The sequence below is a fragment of the Lolium rigidum genome, chromosome 7 (assembly GCF_022539505.1).
Source record: "Lolium rigidum isolate FL_2022 chromosome 7, APGP_CSIRO_Lrig_0.1, whole genome shotgun sequence".
Classification (NCBI taxonomy): Eukaryota; Viridiplantae; Streptophyta; class Magnoliopsida; order Poales; family Poaceae; genus Lolium; species Lolium rigidum.
In genome coordinates, this window is record NC_061514.1 from 15760326 (window position 1) to 15786116 (window position 25791).

The following is a 25791-nucleotide window of genomic DNA, read 5'->3' on the forward strand; positions in this document are numbered from 1 at the left end:
CGAAAAAGAGTCAGTTTGTGATGCTTATCAGAAGGCTAAGAGCCATTAGTTACCTTATCCTACATCATCGAGTGTGTCTACTTTTCCCCTTGAACTTGTATTTTCTGATGTTCGGGGCCCTGCTCCAGGATCTGTTGGAAGATATAAATACTATGTTAGTTTCATTGATGATTATAGCAAGTTTACCTGGATATATCTCCTTAAAAATAAGTCTGATGTGTTTCAGAAATTCCATGACTTTCAGCATCTTGTTGAGCGACTCTTTGACAAGAAAATTATTGCCATGCAAACTGATTGGGGTGGTGAGTATCAAAAACTTAACTCCTTTTTCCAGATGGTGGGCATATCTCATCTTGTGTCTTGTCCTCATGCACATCAGCAGAATGGCCCAGCTGAGCGCAAGCATAGGCATATTGTTGAGGTTGGTTTGTCTCTCCTTGCTTATGCATCCATGCCTCTTAAGTTTTGGGATGAGGCGTTTCTTACGGCGGTGTATCTTATTAATCGCCTTCCTAGCAAAGTAATCAATTCTCAAACACCTATTGAGCGTCACTTTTGACATAAAGGGGACTATAGCTTTCTGCGGATCTTTGGGTGTGCTTTTTGGCCGAATCTTAGACCATATAATAGGCGCAAACTAGAATTCCGTTCCAAACAATGTGCCTTTCTTGGGTATAGTAATCAACACAAGGGTTACAAGTGTCTCGATATTTCAACTGGTCGTGTGTATATTTCACGTGACATTGTGTTTGATGAATCTGTCTTTCCATTTGCTTCACTTCATTCTAATGCCGGTGCCCAATTGAGAGCAGAAATCCTTCTTTTGCCTTCCACTCTACAACCTATTCATATGCATGATCATGAGGGGCGTGTTTTACAGCTTGATGATGTTGATGCTAATCCTGCTAATAGTGCTTCTGCTGAGTCATTTGCGCAGGAATCAGATCAAAATTCTGCTCCAGATGGTTTTTCTGGTGATTTTCTGGGTTCTGGCGCAAATCCCGGAGTAGATTCTCCCGCCCGAACTGGGCAATCATCGCCTTCCTCGGGATCTGAGCGCGCATCTGCTTCGGATCGCGTGTCGTCGGCAGGAGACGCTGTCTTCGCGCGCGTGGAGGACGCGGGTTTGCCCGCTGGGGCATCTCCGGGCCCGCGTGGTGGCCTGTCGCAGTCTGCCGGGCAGTCTGCCTCCGCAGATTCCACTGCCACAAGATCTTCTGTGGCTGTTTCTTCTGGTGCACAGCAGCACACGGGATATGGTGTGGCTAGTTCGTCTCATATGTCCACTGCCCCTGGATCTACTGCGGAAAGTGTGCCTGTAGCCTCTGGTGCACCTGGTCGTCCTCATACACGGCTTCAAAGTGGTATATCTCAACCCAAGCAAATTACTGATGGTCGTGTTCGGTATGATCGTGTTCGTTTTGCAAATTATAGCAGTACCGGTGAGCCTACTAGTATTGGTGAAGCGCTTGCTGATCCTAAGTGGAAGGCTGCTATGGATGAGGAGTACCAGGCATTGAAGCACAATAATACTTGGCATTTAGTTCCTGCTGGTGTTGGCAAGAATGTGATTGATTGCAAATGGGTTTACAAAGTGAAGCACCGTGCTGATGGCTCAGTTGATCGATATAAAGCTCGTCTGGTTGCAAAAGGGTTCAAGCAGCGCTATGGCATTGATTATGAGGATACTTTCAGTCCAGTTGTCAAGGCAGCGACCATCCGATTGGTACTCTCTCTTGCAGTTTCTCGTGGATGGCACCTGCGTCAGCTAGATGTGAAGAACGCGTTTTTACATGGTGTTCTAGAAGAGGAGGTCTATATGCGGCAGCCTCCTGGCTATGAGGGGCGCCCGGGGCTTGTGTGCAAACTTGATAAAGCTTTGTATGGTTTGAAACAGGCACCTCGAGCTTGGTACTATCGCCTCAGTTCTAAACTTCAGTCTCTTGGCTTTTCTGCTTCTAAGGCTGATACTTCTATGTTTTTCTACAATAAAGGGGGAGTGTCTATCTTTATGCTCATCTATTGTTATGATATTGTTGTTGCTAGTTCATCAGAGAAGGCTGTTGGTGCTCTTCTGCATGATCTTGGACTTGATTTTGCATTGAAGGATTTGGGTGGCTTGCACTATTTTCTTGGTATTGAGGTGAAGAAGGTACATGATGGTATTATTGTCTCTCAAGAAAAGTATGCTAATGATCTGCTTAGGCGTGTGAACATGAAGATGTGCAAGTCAGTTGATACTCCTCTGTCAATGTCTGAAAAGTTGTCTGTGATGGATGGGGAAGTGTTGAGTAGTGAGGATTCTACTCTCTATCGAAGTATTGTTCGTGCACTTCAGTACATTACTCTGACAAGACCGGATATTGCTTTCTTTGTGAATAAGGTTTGTCAGTTCTTGCATGCACCAACTACAGTTTATTGGACAGCTGTTAATCGGATATTGAGGTATCTCCAAGGCACTGTAGCTCTTGGTTTCAGTTTGAGTAGATCTTCATCTACTTCTGTTAGTGCTTTTTCTGATGCTGATTGGGCTGGTTGTCCTGATGATAGAAGATCTACTGGAGGATTTGCTGTGTTTTTGGGGTCAAATCTGATCTCATGGAGTGCACGGAAGCAAGCCACTGTGTCTAGATTAAGTACAGAAGCTGAGTATAAGGCGTTAGCAAATGCTACGGCTGAGGTGATTTGGGTGCAAAGCTTACTCACCGAGTTAGGTGTGTCACAGGATGGAGTGGCATGTTTGTGGTGTGACAATATTGGGGCTACGTATCTCTCTGCTAATCCAGTGTTTCATGCACGAACAAAACACATTGAAGTGGACTATCACTTTGTACGTGAGAGAGTAGCTCGAAGGCTCTTGGACATACGATTTATTCCTTCAGGAGATCAAGTGGCTGATGGTTTCACTAAGTCACTTTCGGTACGACAGTTAGTATCGTTTCGTCGCAATCTTAACTTAGATAAGTTATGATTGAGGGGGAGTGTTAAACGATGTAGTTATCTCCTGTGTATACCGTGTATGTCTCTGTCTGTTGGACAGAGTCCTTGTATCGTACGTACCGTACGTTGTATGTCATGTATGTTATATAAAGAAGATCGCGGCCCGGTTTAGGGTTACGCTGCCCATAATCGTTTTGATACAGGCATCCTTGTCGTTCAACAACGCCAAGCACGCCGCTCGCAAGCCAGGGCAGTCCTCGGGGTCGTTGCTGCTTGCGATGAGACGTTGTTTCCGCTCATACTCCACCAATAGCGCTGCCTTCGTGGCTGCCTCGTCGTCCTGCTCCTACTTCACCTCCGGCTTCAGGACGAGGAGGGCACCGTCGGCGCGCCTGTGCTGCTGCCGCTGTGCCTCGGATTGACGGCGGCGTCGCGACCTCCGGCTCCTATTGCACCTCGCACTTAGGCATGGTGTAGGGTGCTGGAGATGCTCTAACTATCCTAAGAACGGAGAGCCTTGTGGAGTGTTACGTTTCCCAGGACGTGTCACTCTTAGTCAAGCGCTCTCATATGCACCATTCAAGATAGACATCGATACGAAGAACTTGCAGTGCAGGGAATAACCTCTGTTACAAAAAAAAGATATTGCGCGAAAATACATAATTGATCATGATAATAAGTTCTTGAAACATAAGGCTAACTTATTACATGACACGCTCCGTATACTGCTATGTCTAAAAGCGCAGGCACCAATGGCCCAAGCAGCTACATAGGAGAGGAGCGAGCAAAATGAATGGCCTGCCCTGGAGGCGGATAGACTATGCCCCTTCAGGCCTCAACGATTGGGCAGCCTCCACCGCCGTTCCGGAGATATCCTACATCACGCGGCAACGGTTGATACTGAACACCTTAACAGACAGGAAGTCATGCCCATCAAATGTGAAGAACTGCGCTGGAACATACGTCACCAGCCTAGTCGTGGTAGACCCTCATGACGAAGGCGTCCCTACAGCAGTCCTCAACCTTCACCAGCATGTGTTGGGGGCAGCGCCCCCTCAGCTCCTGCACAAACACGTACATCGGTTCCATGCAGGTCCAGTTGGCGCAAGGTCTAGTCTAACATCTGACATGTATATATGAGAAAGAATCAAAATCTAAAACACGACATTTCAATTCACTGTAGTTTCCATCTCAGGAAAACATGTTTTTCTTGCAAATACCCCCAAAATCTTGTTTGAGACACGGAGCTTCCCGCTCTCCTTTTTGCAATGATTGGTTATGCCATCCATGTGGAATATTTGAGTTTCTCAATCTGTCCCAACTTCATTTACTTGTGGAGCTTTGGCCGAATGATGTGCACCGCAACCTTCATGACACATAGACAATTGTGACCTCAAATGTATCGGCTATTATCCTTTCATATCGACGTACCCCTCCACTCTGTCAACAAACTATGTTCCGAGCCACCACGCATAGGGGCACAATGAGGTTTCTATTTTTTGTTTTCTATGAGACTACTATCGTGGAGGAATCAAAAGATCATGCCACATACGGAATATCTTTGCAACATGGAGGGTGTAACATTCATGGCCAATATGTACAAGTTGAGTTCGAAGAATTTAAAACTCCAAATAGTTACATCATAATATCTTTTGAGAGAGATCTTAATTCTAAAAGATTGTAACAGAAATGTTGTTGGCAGCACTATTAATCTTGCTTACAACATATCTTAAACCTTTGTATTATTTGTATCCATACTAGCTATTGATTGCAAGAAGTCGACGACGAAGCTCCCCAAGGGCCATAATGGGGTATAAGTTGCGGTAGTTAGCGTAGTTGAAGTAGAAAGAAGAGTTAAAACATCCCATATGTTCCTGATATCAAAGGAGAAACACAATGAAATCAGAGGGAGCCAAAATTCTGAATAATATCATTGAATTGGCGAGGACAATATCAATTAAATTATTGTAGATATGTAAGGGTGCAGGTTTATCAATGTAAGTGCACATTTGGACTAAGAGTGATTGAATGCATACACTATCCTAATTGCACATTTGGACTAATAGTGATTGAATGCATACACTATCTTGAATTTGTTTGTGAGACTATCTTTTTGCACCCAGAAATGTTTCTTAAATTTCAGTAGGTGTGTATTTTGTGTTGCAGTTATCTTCCTAAAATATCCTTGTCATAAAATGTAAGTGTTTATTGGAGAAATTATACGGTAAAACATAATAACCTGTTGAGGGAATTCGCCTGTTTCTAGTTGCATGTTGATCAATAGTCTTGCTGCACGATAGATAGGTACAGGATCACGTTCAACCTATTTAGAAAACCAATATATTAATGTTTAGAGTTAGATAATGCATTGGTTTCACAATTATGTCATGTTATCAGAATATCTTCATCTAATTTCAAATTTACACCTTTAAGGAAAAATTAACAAACCTGCCCAGCATGAATTAAAGCCAACATTGCAAACGAAGTGTTCACAGCATTAGGATTACCACTGTCAACATAATCCTGTACAAAATTTTATTAGAAAACATAATAAAAGGACATAATCTTTCATAAATATGAAATAACCTTCAACTTTCACTGTTGGCTGACTAGATTTGTCCACAATATCGTGAAATGGTGATTCAAATTCAGATTCATAGGTGACGTAACATAAAAAGTGTGAGAAATCAATCCTATTTACTAATATCATGAATATTATAAGTATTTCACTATAATAACATACAAGAGATGTTGAACACTACATGTTTATAGCTTGTATGTACTATGGTGTGTACAATTTGATTCTTAGGATCTTATCTTTTCTTCAACAATTATTTTGTTGTCCACCAAATGTATCATTCTATATTATTACAATGTTTCTTATTGTGTGCCTTTTTATCCACTAAACTATTAGCTGGTATCAGATTTTACATTGTATTCCATGAAGTATGAAAAAAATCCTATGCAATAGTTATATTTATTTTATTCTACTCCATCATTAAGAAGGTAGAGTTGCCATGTTCTAATTTGTTTTTAATCTACATCAAAGATTCTTTTGAATATCTGTTTTTCCGCAAAACTATTTTACTTAGTCGACGGGATGAAGCTAATGGGCAGGTCGGCTTTATTTCTGGAATCCTTCATGTGGAATTAGTATATACTAGGTTGAAATCAAAATTGTCTACAATTTCACCTGTGGACCTTTGTTTTATTCATCAACATATCTTCACTTACTAAGTTTTGTCCTATATGTGTAATCTCAGGGCATCTCCAACGCGGCGATCCATCCCGCGCCCGCGCATCCGGATGGGTCGAACCGGACAAAAAACCGGCCCAGCGCGCGGACCCATCCCTTAAACGGATGGCCGCGGTGTCCGGGACGACACAAAGCCGGCTCAAATCTGAGCCGCGTTTGCGTGGCCGCAGACGCCAGGAGCTGGCTGCTCACGTCCTCCCCTGGCACGCCTATCTGCCTCCCAAAACACAGCCTCCTCGCATACATCTCCCACCGCTTCGCCGCCACCCCAGGACCGACGATTTGGGAGCGATGTCGACGCCGGCAAGCGGTGTGGAAGCATAGGACGCGGCCCCGCGCTGCTTTCGCGGCCTCATAGCAGAGTCGGAGGATGCCGTCGCCGAAGCTGTTGTCCTCTCGCCGTCGCGAGACCTCCCCCCGTCAGCAGCTTCGCCGTTGCCGCCAGAGGTGAGCTCTCGTGCACCGTGTTTCCAGGCTGCAAGTCGGCCGGGACGGCCATTGCCTGCAGGTCCCTACGGACGCATTGGATGGCCTCCACCTGCGAGGTGTTCGATGAAATGGGCGATCTAAAATTTGTCCCATTTCATCTGTAGATCATGGACAGTGAGGATGAGTACTTCTTCAAGAACTTCATCGACACGTAGTTAGACGAGAAGTCCGAAGACAACTTTCTCACTGAGGCTGCGCTGATCATCCACGAGCACAATGTCTCGCAGATCACCGTGTACCGGGGTCCTTGCCGGGGCGCGCAGCCGCCTTGGGCCGCAAAAGAGAACGCGGCCACGACCAGCTCTTCAACGACTACTTCTACCGCAAGGCATTGTTCACGCCGGCCATGTTTCATCGTCGTTTTCGGATGTCTAGACCGTTGTTCACCCAGATAATGGATGGCGTTAAGGTCTACGACAACTACTTCTGCGCCAAAGTGGATGCAATTTTCAAGGCAGGCCTCTCTTCATATCAGAAATGCACGGCAGCGATTAGGATGCTCGCATTTGGTGATGCAGTCCAGCTCCATGGAAGCGATGTACAGGTTCTGCAGAGCAGTGATCGGTGCGTTTGGAGAACAATATCTCCGGCAACCTAATGCAGAGGATACAACTCGTCTGTTGTCAACCAACGCTTTCAGGGGGTTTTCTGGAATGTTTGGCAGCATAGACTGCATGCACTAGGAGTGGAAGAACTGCCCCTTTGGTTGGCAGGGGGCGTACATCGGCCATTCTGAGGGTGCACAATGATTCTTGAAGTTGTTGCTTCACATGACACATGGATTTGGCACTCATTATTCGGAATGGCCGGCTCGCACAATGACATCAATGTGCTGTAGCGCTCTCCGGTGTTTGACAGGCTAGCGTACGGTCAGTCCCCTGATGTGGATTTTGACATCAATGGCCACCACTACAACAAGGGGTACTACATTGCTGATGATATCTATCCATCTTGGGCTACACTCGTGAAGACAATCCGGCGTCTCAACTCAGAGCAGGAGCAAGGTTTGCCAAAGAGCAAGAGGCAGCCCGGAAAGATATCGAGCGGGCTTTTGACATCCTCCAGGCTCGTCGGGCTATCGTCAGACACCCTGCTAGAGCCTGGAGTGTGCAAACTATGTGGGAGGTAATGACCGCTTGTGTAATCATGCATAACATGATTGTTGAGCTAGAGCGGGATGATTCAATGTTTGATAATGAGTGGGATGACCAGGGAGAGTTGGTTACTCCTCAAGGTGGTCTGGCATCATTCCAGGATATTCTCCATGTGCACCACGAAATTCGCGATCTAGCTGTACACAACTAGCTCCAGGCTGATTTGATCGAGCACATGTGGGCGCATGTTGGCAACAATGTTGCAAACAACAATGAAGGAAATCCCGAAGAAAACAATGCCTAGGGCATTGTATCATTCTACATTTTTCGAATAATACTTTGTCATTGAATACGTGGACAATAATCTTATGTAATAAATCTTGAGCATTTAAACTTATTTATATATTTTTTTATGATTTTTATGCTTTTATAGTGAATTTAGAGGTAAAATAGCAACTTCTATGACCGCGACCCAAATCTGGCCGTGTTGGACGCAGCACGCGACCCAAACGAACACGCGGACGCAGAGGTCCGTCCGCGTGTCGACGCGGCCACCCAAACGGCCTAAAACGGACGGCCCAACGCGTCCGTTTGGGTCGCCGCGGTGGAGATGCCCTTATATACTGGTACCCATACCTCATGCGAGCATGGTGTTTTATGGCGAAGTATATGGAGTTTCATATTGTAATACATCTCCTTATAGCCCTTCTCATAAGCCATACGTGGGAATTGTGAGTGGGCCATAATATAGTAAATATGTAAAAGAGACCTAGTTGATTGGCTTTTGAATTTGCAATAAACTATTGTTTACCTTTACTTCACGTTTATCAGCTCATAGCTGTTTACCTTCAATTGATGGGGGAATTGAAACGTGATAAGAAATGGGTTCCTATTTTTAAAATTAGTAGCATATGAGAGTGAGTGACCCTAGAGCATAAGGTACATTAATTAATGTTTATTACCCACTACTAGGGAAAGGCTTATAGCCGCACTCCTTACCGCCGGCAAATACGAGCTGAAGATGCCGGCGGTAATACCTTCCAGGGGGGGCTAACAGTACCGCCGGCGAATAGAAAGGAAGGCGCCGGGGGTAGGCCGATTACCGCCGGCGAAACGAAACGGGGGCGCCGGGGGTACAATGGGCCGCGGGGTCCCAAATGGGCCTGGCGTTACCGCCGGCGTTTTCGGGCCGAAGCGCCGGCGATAGTGGGCTCTACCGCCGGCGAAACGGGGACGTGGACGCCGGGGGTGTCGCCGAGCCGGGGTGGGCCACCTGGCCTTACGTTACCGCCGGCGGTTTCGGCCGACGGATGCCGGCGGTAACTGGCCCTACCGCTGGCATTCTTCATTGTAGGCGCCGGCGGTAACCTGGGCATGTCCATTTATGACGACCAGCCACCTACCACCACCCACACACACTCATATGTGATGGCAAATCAACCCAAGCACTAGTTAGCTCATTCCCCCACCCATTTTAGCTATTTCAACCAATAAAATATGATGTATTTGAGCAAATCATGCACTACCTAGCCTCTCTAGCATGATTTGCATAATATAGATCTAGATCTATCTCCTCCCACCACCTTTTCCACTAGATCTAGCTAGATCTCTCCATTTCTTAGATCTCTAGATCTCTCAAGCATTAAAGTCGACGTGTGGCGTCTCTCGGGTGCTTTTGGACATCGCGTCAACTAGTAGGTACATAAACTAAATGAGTGGAATGTTCATGTGTTGGCGAAAATTCGCGGTTATATCACTAGTACTAGTGGTGGCAAAAGGCGTGGTTCCATATATGTAAATGCATTGTTTTGCATTTGTTTACGCGTGCAGGAACATTGAGTTGCCAATGTTTTGCCGGAATGTTGATTAACTTCCGTTCGGCGAATTTTGGAACTCCGGCATGACAATATTTAGCAAAGGTCATGCCGAATTTTTTCCGTGAAAACCGAGACGGCGGTGTAATCAATTATCTTGTCTTGTAGGCGGCGATGGTCATCGCGATGAGGGAAAGCGTCGTGGATAGATACGTGGAACGCGCGACGGCCGACATGTATCGAAAAAGCGAAAGGATATCATGTGTCCTTGTCGAAGATGCAAGCTAGGATCGTTGTTTGACCCCTTCTCGGGCATAGTGAATCAACACCTGCTCGGGTATAGTTTCATGGAGGGGCATACTCGGTGGATGAGTGATGATGGAGATGATGATATCGATGGTGATGGAGATGATGATGGTGGAGATGATGATAACGAAGGTGATGGAGAGGATGCCCCACACGACAATGGAGAGGAGGTTGAAGAGGATGGCGCACACGTTGATGGTGATCAAGAAGGCCGGGAAGAACATGCGGCCGACGAGGACATGAGTAGAAATACCCCGCTAACCGCGGCCGTGCGGGACCGTCATGTTCAAGAACTTCTTCTCGGTAACACATCGACCGACCCCAAAATCGCTGGTAGACGGAAGGCTAAGTCTGGATCAACTCGAGGTAGACTCGAGAACTCCGTTGTACGATGCAGCTCGTGGGACGGAGGAGAGCCGTCCGAGATACGCTCTCGATATTATGGAGATGAAGGCAAAGCACAAATGGACGGACACAAGCGTGGACGAACTCTTCGGATACTTGAAGATCCACTTTCCTAAAGATAACACGTGTGCCGGTAGCCTACGGGAGGCCAAGAAAATCGTGTGCCCTCTCGATTTACCGCACCGAAATACCACGCATGCATCGGTGATTGCGTAATATATCGGAACGAGCATGCCAATCTCGATACATGCCCACGAGTGTGGCGAATCTCGATACAAGAGAGGGACAAAAAAATCTCCTCGAAAAGTTGTGTGGTACTTCCCGCTCACGCCCCGTCCGCGGCGGTACTTCGTGGACCCCAAGGAAGCAAAGCTCATGCGGCGGCACGCGGAAAGAAAGGAGGCGGTGATGCGTGATGTAGAACGGGTTGAAAACCCGGTGCTAACACACCCTTCGGATGCAAGCCGATGGAAAACATTAGACGATGAGTATTACGAAGAATTCGGGAAAGAACCAAGGAACATCAGGTTGGGTGCGAGCACCGACGGACTCAATCCGTTTGGGAACCAAAGCAGCAAGCACAGCACCTGGCCCGTGTTTGTATGGATGTACAACCTCCCTCCATGGCTATGCCCGAAGAAGAAGTACATACACATGAGTATGCTAATCCAAGGGCCGACGCAGCCGGGGAGCGATATCAACACTGTATCTGGAGCTATTGAAGGAGGAGCTAGTCACTCTGTGGGAGGAAGGGACAGAAACTTGGGACGCCTACGGACAAGAAACTTTCCGTATGAAAGCCGCACTGTTGACGACGGTGCGGGACTATCTTGGATACGGATATATCGCGTGCTGGGTGTGCCACGGACACAAGGCATGTGTGAGGTGCATGGAAAAGACGCCATTTTTACAGACTGGGTAAGGATCCCGGGTCTTCAAAAACCGTCTACATGAGGCATCGAATGTGGCTTCCCAAGAATGACCCGTGGAGGAAGCGTGGAGACCTGTTCAATGGGAAGGATGAGGTCGAGGGACCTCCACCTAGGCGAAGCGGCGAAGAGATAGATACTCTGTTGAAAAAGCTGGAAAGACTGCCCTCCGGCGGGTAAGATAAAGATCCGAAGCGGAAGAAAGGAGACAAGAGAAAGAAAAAGGAACCCGGGCCGCTCTTGGGGGTATGGAAAAGGAGGTCCGTGTTTTGGGACTTGCCGTCTCTGGAAGATCCTCGGTACGCCTCATAGCCTTGATGTCATGCATATCACGAAGAACGTGTGCGAGAGCTTGCTTGGCACTCGTGCTCAACATGCCGGAGAGGACCAAAGACGGGTCGAAAGCAAGACACGACCTGATGGCCCTTGATATCGGAAAAGAGCTTCATTTCGCCCGGAGTTGACCAGAAACCGAGGAGGAGGAGACGGATGGTCGCAAACGCAAAAGGGTGGCCAAGCAGCGCGAAACTCCTCGCCCCTCCTGCTTCACTCTAAATCCCGATGAGCTCGAACAATTCTTCAAGTGCCTACTAGAAGTCAAATTTCCCCTAGGCTACGCGGGGCTGATACGCAGATGGGCTGGACCCGACGAAAAAATCTTCGAGCGGGATGAAGTCTCATGACTTGTCATGTCATGATGACGCGGATACTTCCGGTTGCTATCCGAGGGATAATGGAACCGCACGTTCGTGCGACGCTGACTGACCTGTGTAACGTCTTCGACGTCATCACTCGAAAGTCGATAACCGTCAAGAAACTCGGGAGGCTGCAGGAAGAGATCGTCACCATCCTATGCGAGATGGAGATGTACTTCCCGCCCGCCTTCTTTGACATCATGGTCCATCTGCTGGTGCATATAGTGGACGATATCGAGGATCTCGGGCCCGCGTTCCTTCACAACATGATGGCGTTAGAAAGAATGAACGGCTTCATCAAAGGATACGTTCGTAACAGGGCACATCCGGATGGAAGCATCGTCCGGGGCTTTCTCACCGAGGAGTGCATCTCTTTCGCAAGAATTATTTAAACGAGGACGACCCACGTCCGGTTGGATTGCCCGCCAACAAGCACCTCGGCAGATTCGAGGGAGTAGGCCACAACGGCTGGCGAGGAGGGAACTCGACGCGGATCAAGATGATAGGAGAACGAGACTTTAACGGGGCCCACTTAGTAGCACTACAGCACATGAACGAGGTAGAGCCTTGGGTGGATCAGCACATAAACATGATCAAGAGCAGGGCTGACAAGCCGATGACGGAACAAGAGGTATTTAGAGCGCACAACTCCTCTTTCGCGAGCTGGTTCAAAGACCAGATTGATGCCAATCCCCACCAATGGCAAGCGACGTAGACAAAATGATATTGGCCTTGTCTTATGGGCCCGCCGCCAACCTCATGACTTATCGAAATACGACATCAACGGTTACACATTCTCCACGGAGGAGAGAGACAAAAAAGCGACTATCGGAACTCGGGCGTGACGATGGAATCGTACATGGGTGAAGAGAAGAAAAGGTACTACGGAAGGATCGAGGAAATGCGGGAGCTCGACTACGTCGGGGAGAAGCTACCGATGTTTCGTGTCGGATGGGCTACGGACGTCACAAAAGAAGATGCGTATGTCACCACCATGCGACTGCCCCCAAATCCAAGACCAAGAACCCCACCGCGCAAAATGAGCCTTGGGTATTGGCTAAGCACGTCGAGCAATGCTTCTTCATAACCGACCCGTCAAGGCCCAGCCGTGTTGTCGTAAGGAGAGGAAAAAGGGCCCTCGTCGGAATGGATGGAGTTGCCGACGAGCAAGACTTCGACGGCCTCGTCGGAGACCCAATGATGGAAGAACCCGATGAAGACGATAGAACCTACACACTAAGAAGAAGAAGGACGACGCTACCTAGGTCAAGTGTTCCTCCGTACACAAGGAGTCGCGACGATACCGGTGGGGTCACAAGGACCAAGCGGAAGGGACTTTGAAGTCATTTGTGTATTTATAATAATTATCTCTCGAGCAACCATTTGTCCTTCTCAAGTGTATCCTAAATTTATGTCTTGGTTTTTTATCGGATATCCTCGAAAGGACTTTGAAGTCATTCAAGAATTAAAATCATCAATTTATGTCTCGCAATTTATCCTTCATTGCTTTATTTTATCGGATGTTGCCAAAGGACTTTACAATTTATCTAAATAACTAAAAAAGTTCTTAAGAAAAGAAAAAAAGGTGCCTTTTTTGCAACCTGGTATGAAGTTTTTAAAACACAGTATAAATGTGCCATGAGCAAAAACACAACAAAAATGGGTGGTTTATTCGCACCCGTGGGGATTCGAACTGCAGATCTGCTGGGTGGGGGAAGGAACGAAACCACTCGGTAAGTACTCATGTTTGTCAAATGACGAGGGTTTGGAAAAGAAATATTGCCGAGCAAATATTACCCCGGCGAATACAACATTTCCGCCCGCGGTAAGCCCACGGGTCCCACCTGTCATTGACCGACAACTTACCGCCGGCGTTTACCGCAAATCGCCGGGGATAACTCTTCATGACTTAGCCATTTCCCCTACGGCCAAATCCCAAATCCCAAATCCCAAGTCGCCGTCGCCCTCTCGATCCATCGCCGTTGCCGTCGTTCGATCCGCCGTCGCCCTCCGTCCTCCGTCGCCCTCCGTCGCAGCAGCTCGCCCCGTCGCACCACCTCGCCTCGTCGCCCTCCGTCGCCATCTTCGATCCGCCGTCGCTGCCTCCCCCAGACCACCGCCTTCGATCCGCCGTCGCTGCCTCCCCTGGACCGCCGCCGTCGTCGGCAACTCAAGCTCGTCCGCCGCCGTCGCTGCCTCTCCACAGGTGCGCGCCCTCTCCTCTGCCCCCCTCCTCTCCCCCGAACCCCTCCCCTATCGTTGCTGCTGCAGCCCGGATGCTCTGAAGTATACATACTCAGCAACCCAGTTGACCTGTGCAAGCTTGTTTTTGTTGTCTGAAAATTGGTATGTCTTGCCCTGCTTTAGTTTTGGGAAAATGTGTTCAGCACTTATTTTTGGTAGAAGTTAGTTGCATGGGTTTTGCCACGCTGGTGTGGCTGTGACTTATGCAAGTTCGTATCTGTTGTTCACTTGTTCTATAATTCGTATGTCTTGCAATGCAGCGCTTGGTTTTGGTAGAAATTAGTTGTGTGGTTTTGACCTGCCAGTGTGGCTGTGATATTGGTGACATAATATGTTTTTTGATGCGGCTGCAAATTTTAAGTTGCTCTTAATTTTTCAATATCCTATCTGGTTTAGCAAACACAATCTTTCAATAATAATTATGGTGTAATTCATTAGTAAGTGGTAATGATGGTATCTGCTGGAAAAAAACATATGTTGGATGCACTTCATCTGGTGCGTTTCGCAGTAGACTTCAAGAAAGTTGAAATGACCATAATAGCCATCATAATGTTTGAGTTAGCTAGTTTATTGTTCCAGGGAAAAAAACATATGTTGGATGCACTTCATCTGGATGCACTCATGGATGCATAAACATGCACATTAACCCAACTCATTTGCTTGTCCCAGGGAGTTAGCAATTGGGGATAAATGAATTATCCACATAGAATGAGTAACGACATCAAGATGTTCTATTCTCCTCAAAACTTGCAAACACTGTTCTATTCTGAAATTTATTCCTTGCATGGTTGATAAGGAGCAAGTTCAGTTTGCAAAATTTTTCTTATATTGCGGATAGGCCATAAAATTTGCCGGTGGATTCTTGGCTATTTGTGTACTGGATCTACAAAACTTTATTTTTGTGTGCAATTTTGATTCTGTGGGTTGGTATACTGGATAATAACTGGTGAACAAGACACATGTCATATTATTGCTTTTGGTTATTTGCATTACTAGCCTTTTGTTTCAGTGTCGTGTGCTTCAGTTTACCCTTAGATGTGAAGCCACAAATGTTTAATTCAATAGCATATATGGTCTATTTTGGGATTTGGGACGATCTGGTTACAAATGCTGTAGCTGTGTTAAAATACAGAGATTTTGAATCCTATTTCAAATCTGGACATGTGACATATATTTTAAAACAAGTAATTTGACCAATTGAATTAAGTGCCTTTTATAATTAAAACTTTGCCTAAATCATATCTTAAGAACCGTGTCTCTGATAACAATGAACTTTATATCAAAACCAATTGTTTTTCTATCTCTGCCAGATGGTTAATTCCACGATAACTAAATAATATGTGCGGGCAATTATTAATTATCTGGTGTAGCAGATTGCCCCAATTAATTTTGCTAAGCATGGACCCTAGCACTTCTTCTCCATCGCCAGAAACTGGAGTTCTTACCCATGCCCTAGCAGTCATGAAGATGTTAAGCCCTTTACTGGCTATAGCATTTAAGATGTTTATTTGGAATCAATATGTGGAGACTAAGTGTTGAATTTTCTGAATTGCAGGAACCGCCGTAGGAACCGCCGCAGGAACAAGCTACCCGCCTCTCCGACCTCGTCTTCACCGCTCACTCCTCCAGAAGCTCAAGGTAATTAGAATGGGGATGAATGTGAGATGGCATGAGCTGTTTCCAAATGCTGTGAAATGGCATATAAATGCTGTGAAATGAGCTGAGTGTATCATGTGCAAATGTCTCTGCAGGTACACATTGAGTGCCAATGTTTTGCCGGAATGTCGATTAACTTCCGTTCCGGCGAATTTCTGGCACTCCGGCATGACCTTTTTAGCAAAGGTCATGCCGAATTTTCGCCGTGGATTACTTGTTAAACTCAGTTTACCAAAGACACATGGTATCTGGTCCTGATACAATCTGAAGCTAAAAACTTGCTAAACACAATAGATTATATAGACTTGTTTCTGCTCAGCTAGCTCTAACAACAAATATATCAGTAGATGACATGAATCATACCAAGCTTGTGAGATCACAGTATATGAATTTCTGAATTTGTCAAATGATAGTTACAGTATATGAATTTCTGAATTTGTCAAGTGATAGTTACAGTATATGAATTTCTGAGTATATTTTTAAAATGAACACTTACAGTAGCTTTTGCACTTACAATAGCTTGTGCACTTACAGTAGCTTATGCACTTACGGAAGGTATAGCTAGCGATGTCGTCTTCTGCGGACCCCAACGAAGACGTTGACGGGTCTTCTCGGCGGAAGTTGGATGAGCACTACGGGCTCATGGTCTCGGATCAGCTGGAGGAACTTCCAGGCAGCAATGACGAGTCCTCGGAGGAGGAGGATGCTGAGATGGACAACGATGGTGAGGATGAGAGGGGGGCTGCCGACGAGACCACCGACAGTGGCGTTGCCGGGGGTAGCTCGGATACTACTACCGAGGCCAAGAGGAAACGGAAGCAGCGGCGCCCAAACAGGGTCGGCACCACTCGCGACATAATCACCGCGGTGGACGCCAAGACCGGGATTCCTACTGAGCCCAAGCACGTGGCGAAGGGGTACGGCCTCCAACTGGGAGCAATCCTTCGGGACGTCGTCGACGTCAACGAGACGAAACTCCGAACCAAGAAGAAGCAGCATCTGCAGGCCCAACTCCTTGCGCGGCTGCACGCACGGTATGAGTTCCCTGTGGAATACGGGAACGAGGATACCAAGGATAACATCGTGAACAGACGAGCCCTCTCTAAGTTCTCCAAGAACCTCAGCGGTTATAAAACCATGCTGAGGGGATGCTTGGTGACAATGAGACTTGGGAAGAGATCCGGCGCCACTTCCCGCGGATGACGCCGGAGCGGTATAATAAATTCTTGGAAAACGAGGAGCTCGAGTACACCAAAAGACAATCGACACTGGGGAAGGAGCTGGCGGATAAGAACATCGGTCACCACAATCTCGGTTGCCGTGGCTTCGAAGGCAAGCAGCCGGTATGGGACAAGGAGGACCAGGCCTACATAAATGCTGGCCTCGAGCCCCCTTTTGCCAAGTACAAAGACCCACTCTTCGGGGCATATCTCAGGTCCCGATACCATCGAGAATTGGCTGGGAAACGTGTCACGAAACCTGATGTGGTGGTGGGAGTTGAGTTGGTCGCCGACGCGAAGGTGATGGCACTAGAGAAAGCGAGTGGTAAGCAATTTACCGGCTTATTAATTTGATACTTGCTCACCAAGTCCATTACATTCTAAAATTGTTCATGTTACTTCGGCGGTTGGCGGAACAAGCAGCCGCCGAATCAGGCGGCTCCTCGTCCCGGACGTCGGCCGGCAAAGTCCCGTGGGACACGCCTTTTATCGGGGGTCTGAACACCGTGAAGGCGCGGCCGCTTTGGACAAGCCCCACCGTGTCCCCGGCGCCGGAGGAGGTCGCAAGCTTGCCGACTATGGCTTGGACGTGCCCTCAAGCACTAGGGAGTCGCGGCAGGCGCGAGAAGGACCGGGAGCAGGAGGCTCTTCTGAAAAAGGTGGCCGACTTGGAAACAACCATGGAGCAACGCGTCAGTGCCGAGGTTCAGCAACGAGTCAGTGCCGAGGTTCAGCAACGAGTCAGTGCCGAGGTTGCTACCGGGGGTCGATGACGCGCTGGCCAACGGGGTCAATGAAATCATCCCCGATCTTGTGCTGTCGATGAAGAATTACTTCGACGCCGGCGGTAAGGGACCGATGCCGGTTATCAGCCTAGGCGCCGAGCAACTCGGACAACCGGCCTCCAACTAGACACGCTCAATGCACACCCAACTTGGTGACTCCACCCGCCGGCAATGTCGGCGCTAGAGAGGATTCGCCGGACCTGGGGGGCCCGGTACTAGCCCCTCGGTCACCTGCACGCCCGGCCTCGGTCCTTCAACGCGAGCCGAGCTCGACGCCCTCACGGTAATTAATTTAGTATCTCAAGCTCTACAAATTAGTTACTTTGTCGTCGCCCCTCTCGACATACACATGTTTTCACGGGCGAACGCGACTCCTTGCACCTTGCTACTGAATGTGGACAACAAGTTGAAGGCTGTAGCGAGCGGCGGTGTCATCCTGCCAACACGGCGGATTTTCCACTTGCGTCGGGATGGATGATAGCTTGAGCCGGGTTCGCGTGAACCGGTCGTTACCGGGATGCCAAGACCTCCATCCTCCTTATCAACCCCGGAAACGGAAACCCCGCTCACTCTCGGGGACCTCAAGAATCACATCCTTCTATGGCCGAAAGCCCTAATTCGGCTGAACACCGCCTCGGGTTCGGACGCAAGCTATGGCATGGTCACTCCTCGGGATGCAACGGATGCCCCGAGCCAAGCCAAGGTCCCAGCTCCAACGGCCGCTTGACGGCAGGCAAAGGCAGGGCCGGTGCTCCACCGGCTTATGATCAATTTGAGCCCGATAGTCGGCCCGATAGTCCGCACGAGGTCCGCACGACAAGGCGTTGGACATCGATCAAGCTCCCATTGATACGTTCATCGCCGAGCTCGACGCCGACGCGGTTTCTCCTTACAAGCCACCCGCCGGTCATATCCTAAAGAAGAAGTTGTTCCTTTCACAAGAAACGCCCGAGCGAGGAGGACACTACCGCCTTCACCGCTCCGCCCCGAGTTGGGCTTACCCCGAGGACACTCCTTGGTGCGACCACGGAAGGTATGAAACAAAACGCCGCTCCGGCCGAGTTGCGGTAAGAAGAAGGGCAGGAAGCGGAAGAAGTCGGGAGATGTTGCGGCAAGCAAGATAGTGGTTAATGACAAGTTGCCGACCCCGTGGAGGAAGTTGCATCACTTAGGCGAGCCGATGCTGCCGGCACACTATGTCAACAAGTTGACGCCGGATATGAGGAGCGTGCATGATGCTATTCTAACAAAGGAGAAGCTACTTCTTAAAGATAGAAATCCATCGTACCCGATTTTGATCGCCAAGGTGCCCACCGGCTTTGGCTTTGTCAACACATACCACTGCGGACTTGATATTCATTCGGTACGAAGACATCTTCGAGCTCTTGCACATGCAACAGCTAGACCGAAGCTTGGTCCGCCTCATATCGCTCAGCATGGCGCACGATATCGCCATGGAGAACACAACGCACATCGCTATCATGGACCCCTACTACATGACTCCAAGCTGTCGTCCGGACCGAACAAGCGTTTCTCGCCAACTATATCAAGAATTTCTTGGTGTTAAACAAGGATAAGAGTTGCTTTGTCATACCATATTTCCGCGAGTAAGTATTTGGTTACTAAAGTACCCTATATTACATTCTTTCATGAATTTCCTTAATAGCTGAGTATGATGGTTTATTTCCATTTTGCGCAGTTTCAAGTATTGCACCCTCCTCCTCTTTTACCCGTATCATTCCGATGTCACTTATCTCGACTCCGGGCTTGATAAGGAGAAAGACTTCACCGACCTTAAGTCTACACTTGATAAAGCCCTCAGCGGCTTCATAGCTGAGGTTGGCGTCAACAAACTCAGGCATGAGAAGAAAGTTAAGGGTTGCCATGTGTGCAACCACATAACCAAGTTCCCCTGCCTAAAGCAATCGGCGGATGACAATGGGATGGAGGCATGGTTTGCCATCCTACAGATGAGGGCGGTTGTAAGGTCTCAGAACGATCTCTTGTTGCCATCTGCTCTGCGGGGGAGTTCGTGAACATGGCGGACACCACCGATGAAAACGTGAGAGGCGACTTCCGTGCCATCCAGCGGACCATTTGCACAATACTCGGAGGGATGTCATCATGAATGGTGGCTTGTTCAACTATGCCTCCGCACTTTCTAATTCCGAGATACAAGGCCGATTAGAAGATGGATGTGACGAGAGAACATTCAACACGCTCGAGGGCATCCGTCCCTTCCCGCCGAAGTAGACTTGAGTCAAAAACTTTTGTGTCCTGCAAATGTTAGTCATAAATTACATAAGTATTTTTTATGTTTGTTCTTTTGCACACCTATATGTTATATCTCTCTCTATGGATGTACTAACAACTTACATTTCTTTGTTGTGTGTTTGCATAGATGACGTACTATGTCGTCTACCACGGCAGGGTTCCCGGAGTCTACGAGGACTGGGAAGACTGTAGGAGGCAGAGTCCACCGTTTCAGCGGCAACGGCTACAAGGGGTACACCACTTTGGAGGAGGCGGAAACTCGATACGCCAACTTTCGAGCGGGACAGAGGAGGGAGATGTGGAGGACCCCTTTCATCGTGATGATGCTTGCCGCTACCGCCTCTCTAGTTTACTATGTCATTGTTGTTTAGCTAGGTCGTCGACTGGACTTGTATGTATTTGTGTAATATGTGCTACTTCGAGTCGTGATGGTTGAACCATATGGTCGACACTTGTGTTATTGATGCATGCATGCATGTTATGGACATTTCGGGACTTTCTAATGATGTGTATCTTGCTAATGATGTATATTTTGCTAATGATGTCTATTTTACTGTCATTCTGGTAATTGCCTGTATATTCTATGTATATGCTATGAATTCTGGTGTATATACTGTGAAATTCGAGTTTTTTTATTTTTTCTCCTGTTAATATTACCACTGGCGAAATTGTCATGTATCCCTGGCGTTTTCCAAATCGCCAGCACTACGACCTGATACCCCCGGCGAAATGGCAAGACGCCGGCGGTAAGACTTACCCCCGGCGAATAGGGTAAAACGCCAGCGGTAAAGGCTCTTACCACCGGCGAATTGCAAGGCGCCGGCGATGAGGCATTACCACCGGCGAGGTGGTCGCCGGCGAATGCAAAAACGCCGGCGGTAAGGGTTTCTGGGGCGCCGGCGGTAGTCTATTTCCTAGTAGTGACCTGAAGTCCCTCCATAGGGAATTTAAACATAAGGAGTATACTGGTCAGGCACATTGAGTAAAATAATTGAGGGTTAAGCGATGTATTAACTAGAATTGGATGCCACCGTTTTTCTAAGCACGATGGTCTTACAAATAAAACCTCTAGCTTGACCTTGAGTTTATCTCAAAAATACTTCTAAACCTGATCTTTACCTTTTTTTTTGTAGTTTTTCATCAATTTTTTTTTCCTATTACAGGTCTATATATGTGTCATATTATAATATCTAGTGTTCATATATGCAACCAATTAATTATTTATCAGCGTATGTTTGCACTTTACTTATAAAAGTGGCTATAAACCACCCACTATACATGTAAGAAGATAGCTAATTGACAATTACTAGTGAAAATTGGTTGATGAAGAAACAGTGTTTAAGCATGTTACATCTCTTGTAATAAAAAAACATATCCATTACCTCAATTTCACTTGAAATATAGCTTTCACCCCATCCACCTGTACTTTGTTGCTTACATAACATAAAATTGCATGCTTTTCTGATGGCATGACTATTTTCATAAGTTCTTCCAGAAGCAACTAATCCCCTTACTGCAAACATGGTTCCATAAGTGAAACATATTCCCCAAGAACCGTACCTACAAGATAAAAAAGAATTGATAGTTACGAATTCCAAATTAGGTGTTGAAAGTAATTGGCATATGTAAATTACATACCACGAGCCATCATTCTTTTGAGTCTTCTCAAGAAATAAAGAAGCAGCTTTAATACACTTCTGAATATCGCTCGCACGATATTTTGGATATAATTCTTTGAATAGTACAAGAGCATCAAGAACCGAGGATGTGCATTCCACAGAACTGCCAGTTTTTCATGTGCCAGGAGTCAGTTCACCGATATGAATATAGAATAAAATATATTTTTCAAAGTAAGAAGGAATTTGGGTCTCTTACGGATAGTCGGAGACAATGTTACGAAAACTCTCTGAAGGGTTGAGAACCTAGATGTGAACAAAAAAAACCTTACTGTCAAGGTGGAGAAGGGTGATCAGAAATACAGTGTTTGTAAGTGATAAATTATAAGTTCTTGGATATGAGGTAGAGTACCATAACCAGAAAAACCAACTCACCTTATCACTATTTTTTGAAATATTTAAGGTAAAATTAACTTTAAGTATATAATATGACAGGAGAAATAACAAAATCCTATTGAGATTAACCTCTTTGTGGCCTACCTAGTCATGTTTCTAGCATGGCTAATTTAATACATTCCCAACTGTGTTGATGAACATGTTCCAAAGCTATAAACTGATTGACCTTAACTAATGATTGGGAATGTGGTTGTACATATGTTGGGATTTATAATCATCATGGATGGAAATTTGGGTTCTTATTCTTAAAATGAAATGTTGTGTTGCCTCTCCAACGATGGGCATTTAAAAAGCAAAATATAGCATATAAACTAATAAATAATTTGAAGTGTTTAAATTCATCAAATTAGAAAATATCATTATTTACCTCTAACCACGAGAATGTCCGTTTGCATTCATAAGTCGAAAAGGTGCCATCCTTATTCTTTAACATAGTGAAAATATAAAAAGAGAACCTGCTATTAGTTCGATGATCTTTGTAGAGTAATGAAATAAATGACTCAAGGCCGACTAAATTGTGGATTACAATGATATATTATAGTAAGTTAGTGATGTTCACTATAAACTATTATTGTATCTTTATATTTTTCTTGGAAAACATATACACTGACGATGCTAGTTTTTTGATAATTGATTTATCATAAAGGTTCATACCATGAAAGACATGATGCAGTCGATGGCATCATACAACCGATCTTGTCTAATTTTGTCTCCAACAAGATCAGGTGAAATCTTTGATAACAACAACAATGCCTGAATGAAATGTCGTTAAAAAAATTATTACTGAATTTGTAGTAGGTAACCGGTTTAATGCATGTTACAACGAAAATTTATTAGATAGCAAATTTAAGGACACAGGGAAAAATATATTATACTTAACCTTAACAGCTTCTGCGGTACAATCAGACACGGACCAACCATTGTCTACGCTTGAAAGACCCCATGAACCTTTCGATCTATGGCGATAGTAACTTTCATAATTTGGATGATTGCTAAGAATCTTCAAGTATAATAAAGACATGTTAGCTTGGTCAAAAAGGCGTGTAATATAGACCTGTTTTCAATTTTTTTATATAGCTCGCAAAACAACAAACCTGTGAGTTCTTCAGGAACTCGTGAGCTTTTTGCAGAGTTGGCCCAAACAGAGCAAAAAGACCCGTGGAGTAATATGCTTGGATTATGAACGATGTCTCCCAACTATGACAACCATCATATACCTGATTATCATATGCCACGTAACTCCATCAAAGTTTCCAACTGAAATGCCTCATTACGTATTTTTTAAATGATTTTATATTACGCATTTTGGAATTACATAGAAATATATAGATATTTAAATATATCAATATATTACACATTTGAATTAACTCTAGTACAAAGAGGAAATATTATGGTTTAATTTTTTTGCATAATAGTTGATCCAGAAGAGACTGTGTTCCAGTTAGTTTGGGATTTAAATTGCCTAGCTAATAAAACTAGACATACATTTTATTATCACAAACTATTACCGCTCGTACTTTGGCATCACTTACAGATGCCTATTGGATGAGTTTTGGTTAGAAATTAAAATCAATTCCTCATAAGCCTAGAGATTTTCAGTTTATTTGAGGCAAAAAATATTTCATTAAACATGTTAGAAGTTGCAAGACATTGACACATATTAGATCAACAATATATGCTAGATAAAATGTAAACTTGTACGTACTTGTGCCTTCATTCCATCCTCTGAAAGCCACAAATAGTCAAAAAATCTAGGAAGATGTTGTTTGAATGCATCCGAGTTTGGGTCTTCTATCCAACAACAAATCATATTCAATGCCTAAGAAAACAAAAGTTATAACTTAACATAATTGTTTTGTAAAATAAAATTAAACTTGCATTACAAATGATTTAACCTTATTAATAGGACAAATATTAACATATTTAGTTGCTTCATCATCATAATGTATATGCTTCATGATGTTACTCAGAGCTCTCTCTCTTAGCTTGTTTGCTGGCCAGCAATTCAACATCGGCTCCACAAACTTATTCAGGCAACTAAATACAAGGTTTTGTGCATATGAACGTGGAAAGAGAAGGTCCTCCTGTAACAACATAAAAATCTAGATCAAACAAGGATTCTCAAATCTTGAAATATCTTTTTAGAGACTTTACAAGTTACTGTAGCGTGATATTAATTATTTCTTTCGAATTGAAATTAGGTCAATCTTGACCGAGTGAGTATTGATGGAGGTCTATGGGGTTGATCAAGAGGCCCAAAAACGAGTTCCTAGCTAAATTATTGTGAATCCTTGAATCCTAGTCCCCCCCTATGTTTGTCGGGGGTGATACTAGTAATTTACAATGAAAAGAAGACACAAATAACGATACTTTCAAAGTTCAATGGTCCTCTCTGGAGGAAAATTTACATGCGCCAATCATTGAGATACCTTCGATTAGGAACATTATATCCCTCTCATATTTGTCATTGTTCTGACTTACTCGGGGTTGGAACATACACATTTACGTAATGATTACGGTGATCAGATGCACCTTACTAATTTTAATTTTCGTACAAACTATGCAGGATTCGTCATGCCCGTTTCTGCGAGATGATAAGTTCTGATGGCATACTACAGACCTTTTTCTCGCATTATATGGTAGATAGTTCATGTTAGGTTTACTATCCCTACTCACCCCCCAATACACTAAAATATTTCGTTACTGATATTGATGTAAATCGAAGTCTCAAATTAGTGTGGGCGGTTATTCTTTAGCTTGGGCTATATGGAGCTAGAAAAATGATAATGTATTTAACTCATTCAATCAGTTTTACATGATAGAATATTTGTGGGGTGTCACAAAACGTCATAGTGACATGGGGAGCTACATTCCTAATACGGAGCCACCCGTAAAAATTATTATAGGTTTTTTGTCCCCATGTTAATAATAACATGTTACTAGTGGCATACTTTCTATACTACACGCCGCTAATATAAATAAAATACTAGTGACGTTTAGTCTGATTCCCACGAAACTAATAATTGTTTCGGGAAAACAAACAGAAGAGGTCATAGGCATCGGTCGCATCACTCGATTGAGATAACATGATCTAATACCCGAGTGCTTGGAGAGTAATCAAGTTAGCACGCATGGACAAACTCTTGGATGAGCACATACTCCAGGTCGCGAAAAATCCTAGTGTTACGTGAGGCATCAACGCTCTAGACCTCCTAGTGGCACTTGGCGGGGGATGGGCATGAGGGTTGACATGAGGAGGGGCGTTGTACGAACACAAAAAAAAATCGGTGGAGATCACGAGGCACTTGGAGGCGAAGGATGTGGTTGCGGTCCCCGATGATGATGTAATCGATATAGGGCCTCTAGGTGTTGTACGGGATGCCCAAATAGTATCCCACCGTTGCAGTTGTCCCGCCTCGCGATAGCGGTTGTTGGAGCTGGTGGTTAGGAGGAGGATAAGTAGTGGCATGGAGAGGAGCGGAGGTTGATCGTGGTCATGGAGAAGTGAGCGCAGCAAGGTCATGAGTTGTGGAGCGGTGGGCGTGGTCTAGAAAGAAGCGTGGAAGGTAGCACGGAGGGGGACGATAAGAGAAGAGGGATGGCGATGTTGGA

At 45.6% G+C, this 25791-nt stretch overlaps 1 protein-coding gene across 1 annotated transcript in view; it reads right to left on the reverse strand.

The window, feature by feature from the left end:
- Window positions 1-4697: 4697 nt before the first annotated feature.
- LOC124676542 (achilleol B synthase-like) overlaps window positions 4698-25791 on the reverse strand; it is a 34803-nt gene continuing 13709 nt past the window's right edge. Inside the window, exons 7-18 of the mRNA XM_047212584.1 lie at window positions 24075-24263; window positions 23885-23998; window positions 23274-23396; window positions 23060-23179; window positions 22834-22932; window positions 22547-22603; window positions 21983-22029; window positions 21746-21889; window positions 21490-21667; window positions 5389-5463; window positions 5180-5263; window positions 4698-4814 (exon numbers count right to left, since the gene is read on the reverse strand). Of these exons, the coding sequence (XP_047068540.1) occupies window positions 4698-4814; window positions 5180-5263; window positions 5389-5463; window positions 21490-21667; window positions 21746-21889; window positions 21983-22029; window positions 22547-22603; window positions 22834-22932; window positions 23060-23179; window positions 23274-23396; window positions 23885-23998; window positions 24075-24263 (1347 nt within the window). The remainder of the gene's footprint in view (window positions 4815-5179; window positions 5264-5388; window positions 5464-21489; window positions 21668-21745; window positions 21890-21982; window positions 22030-22546; window positions 22604-22833; window positions 22933-23059; window positions 23180-23273; window positions 23397-23884; window positions 23999-24074; window positions 24264-25791) is intronic.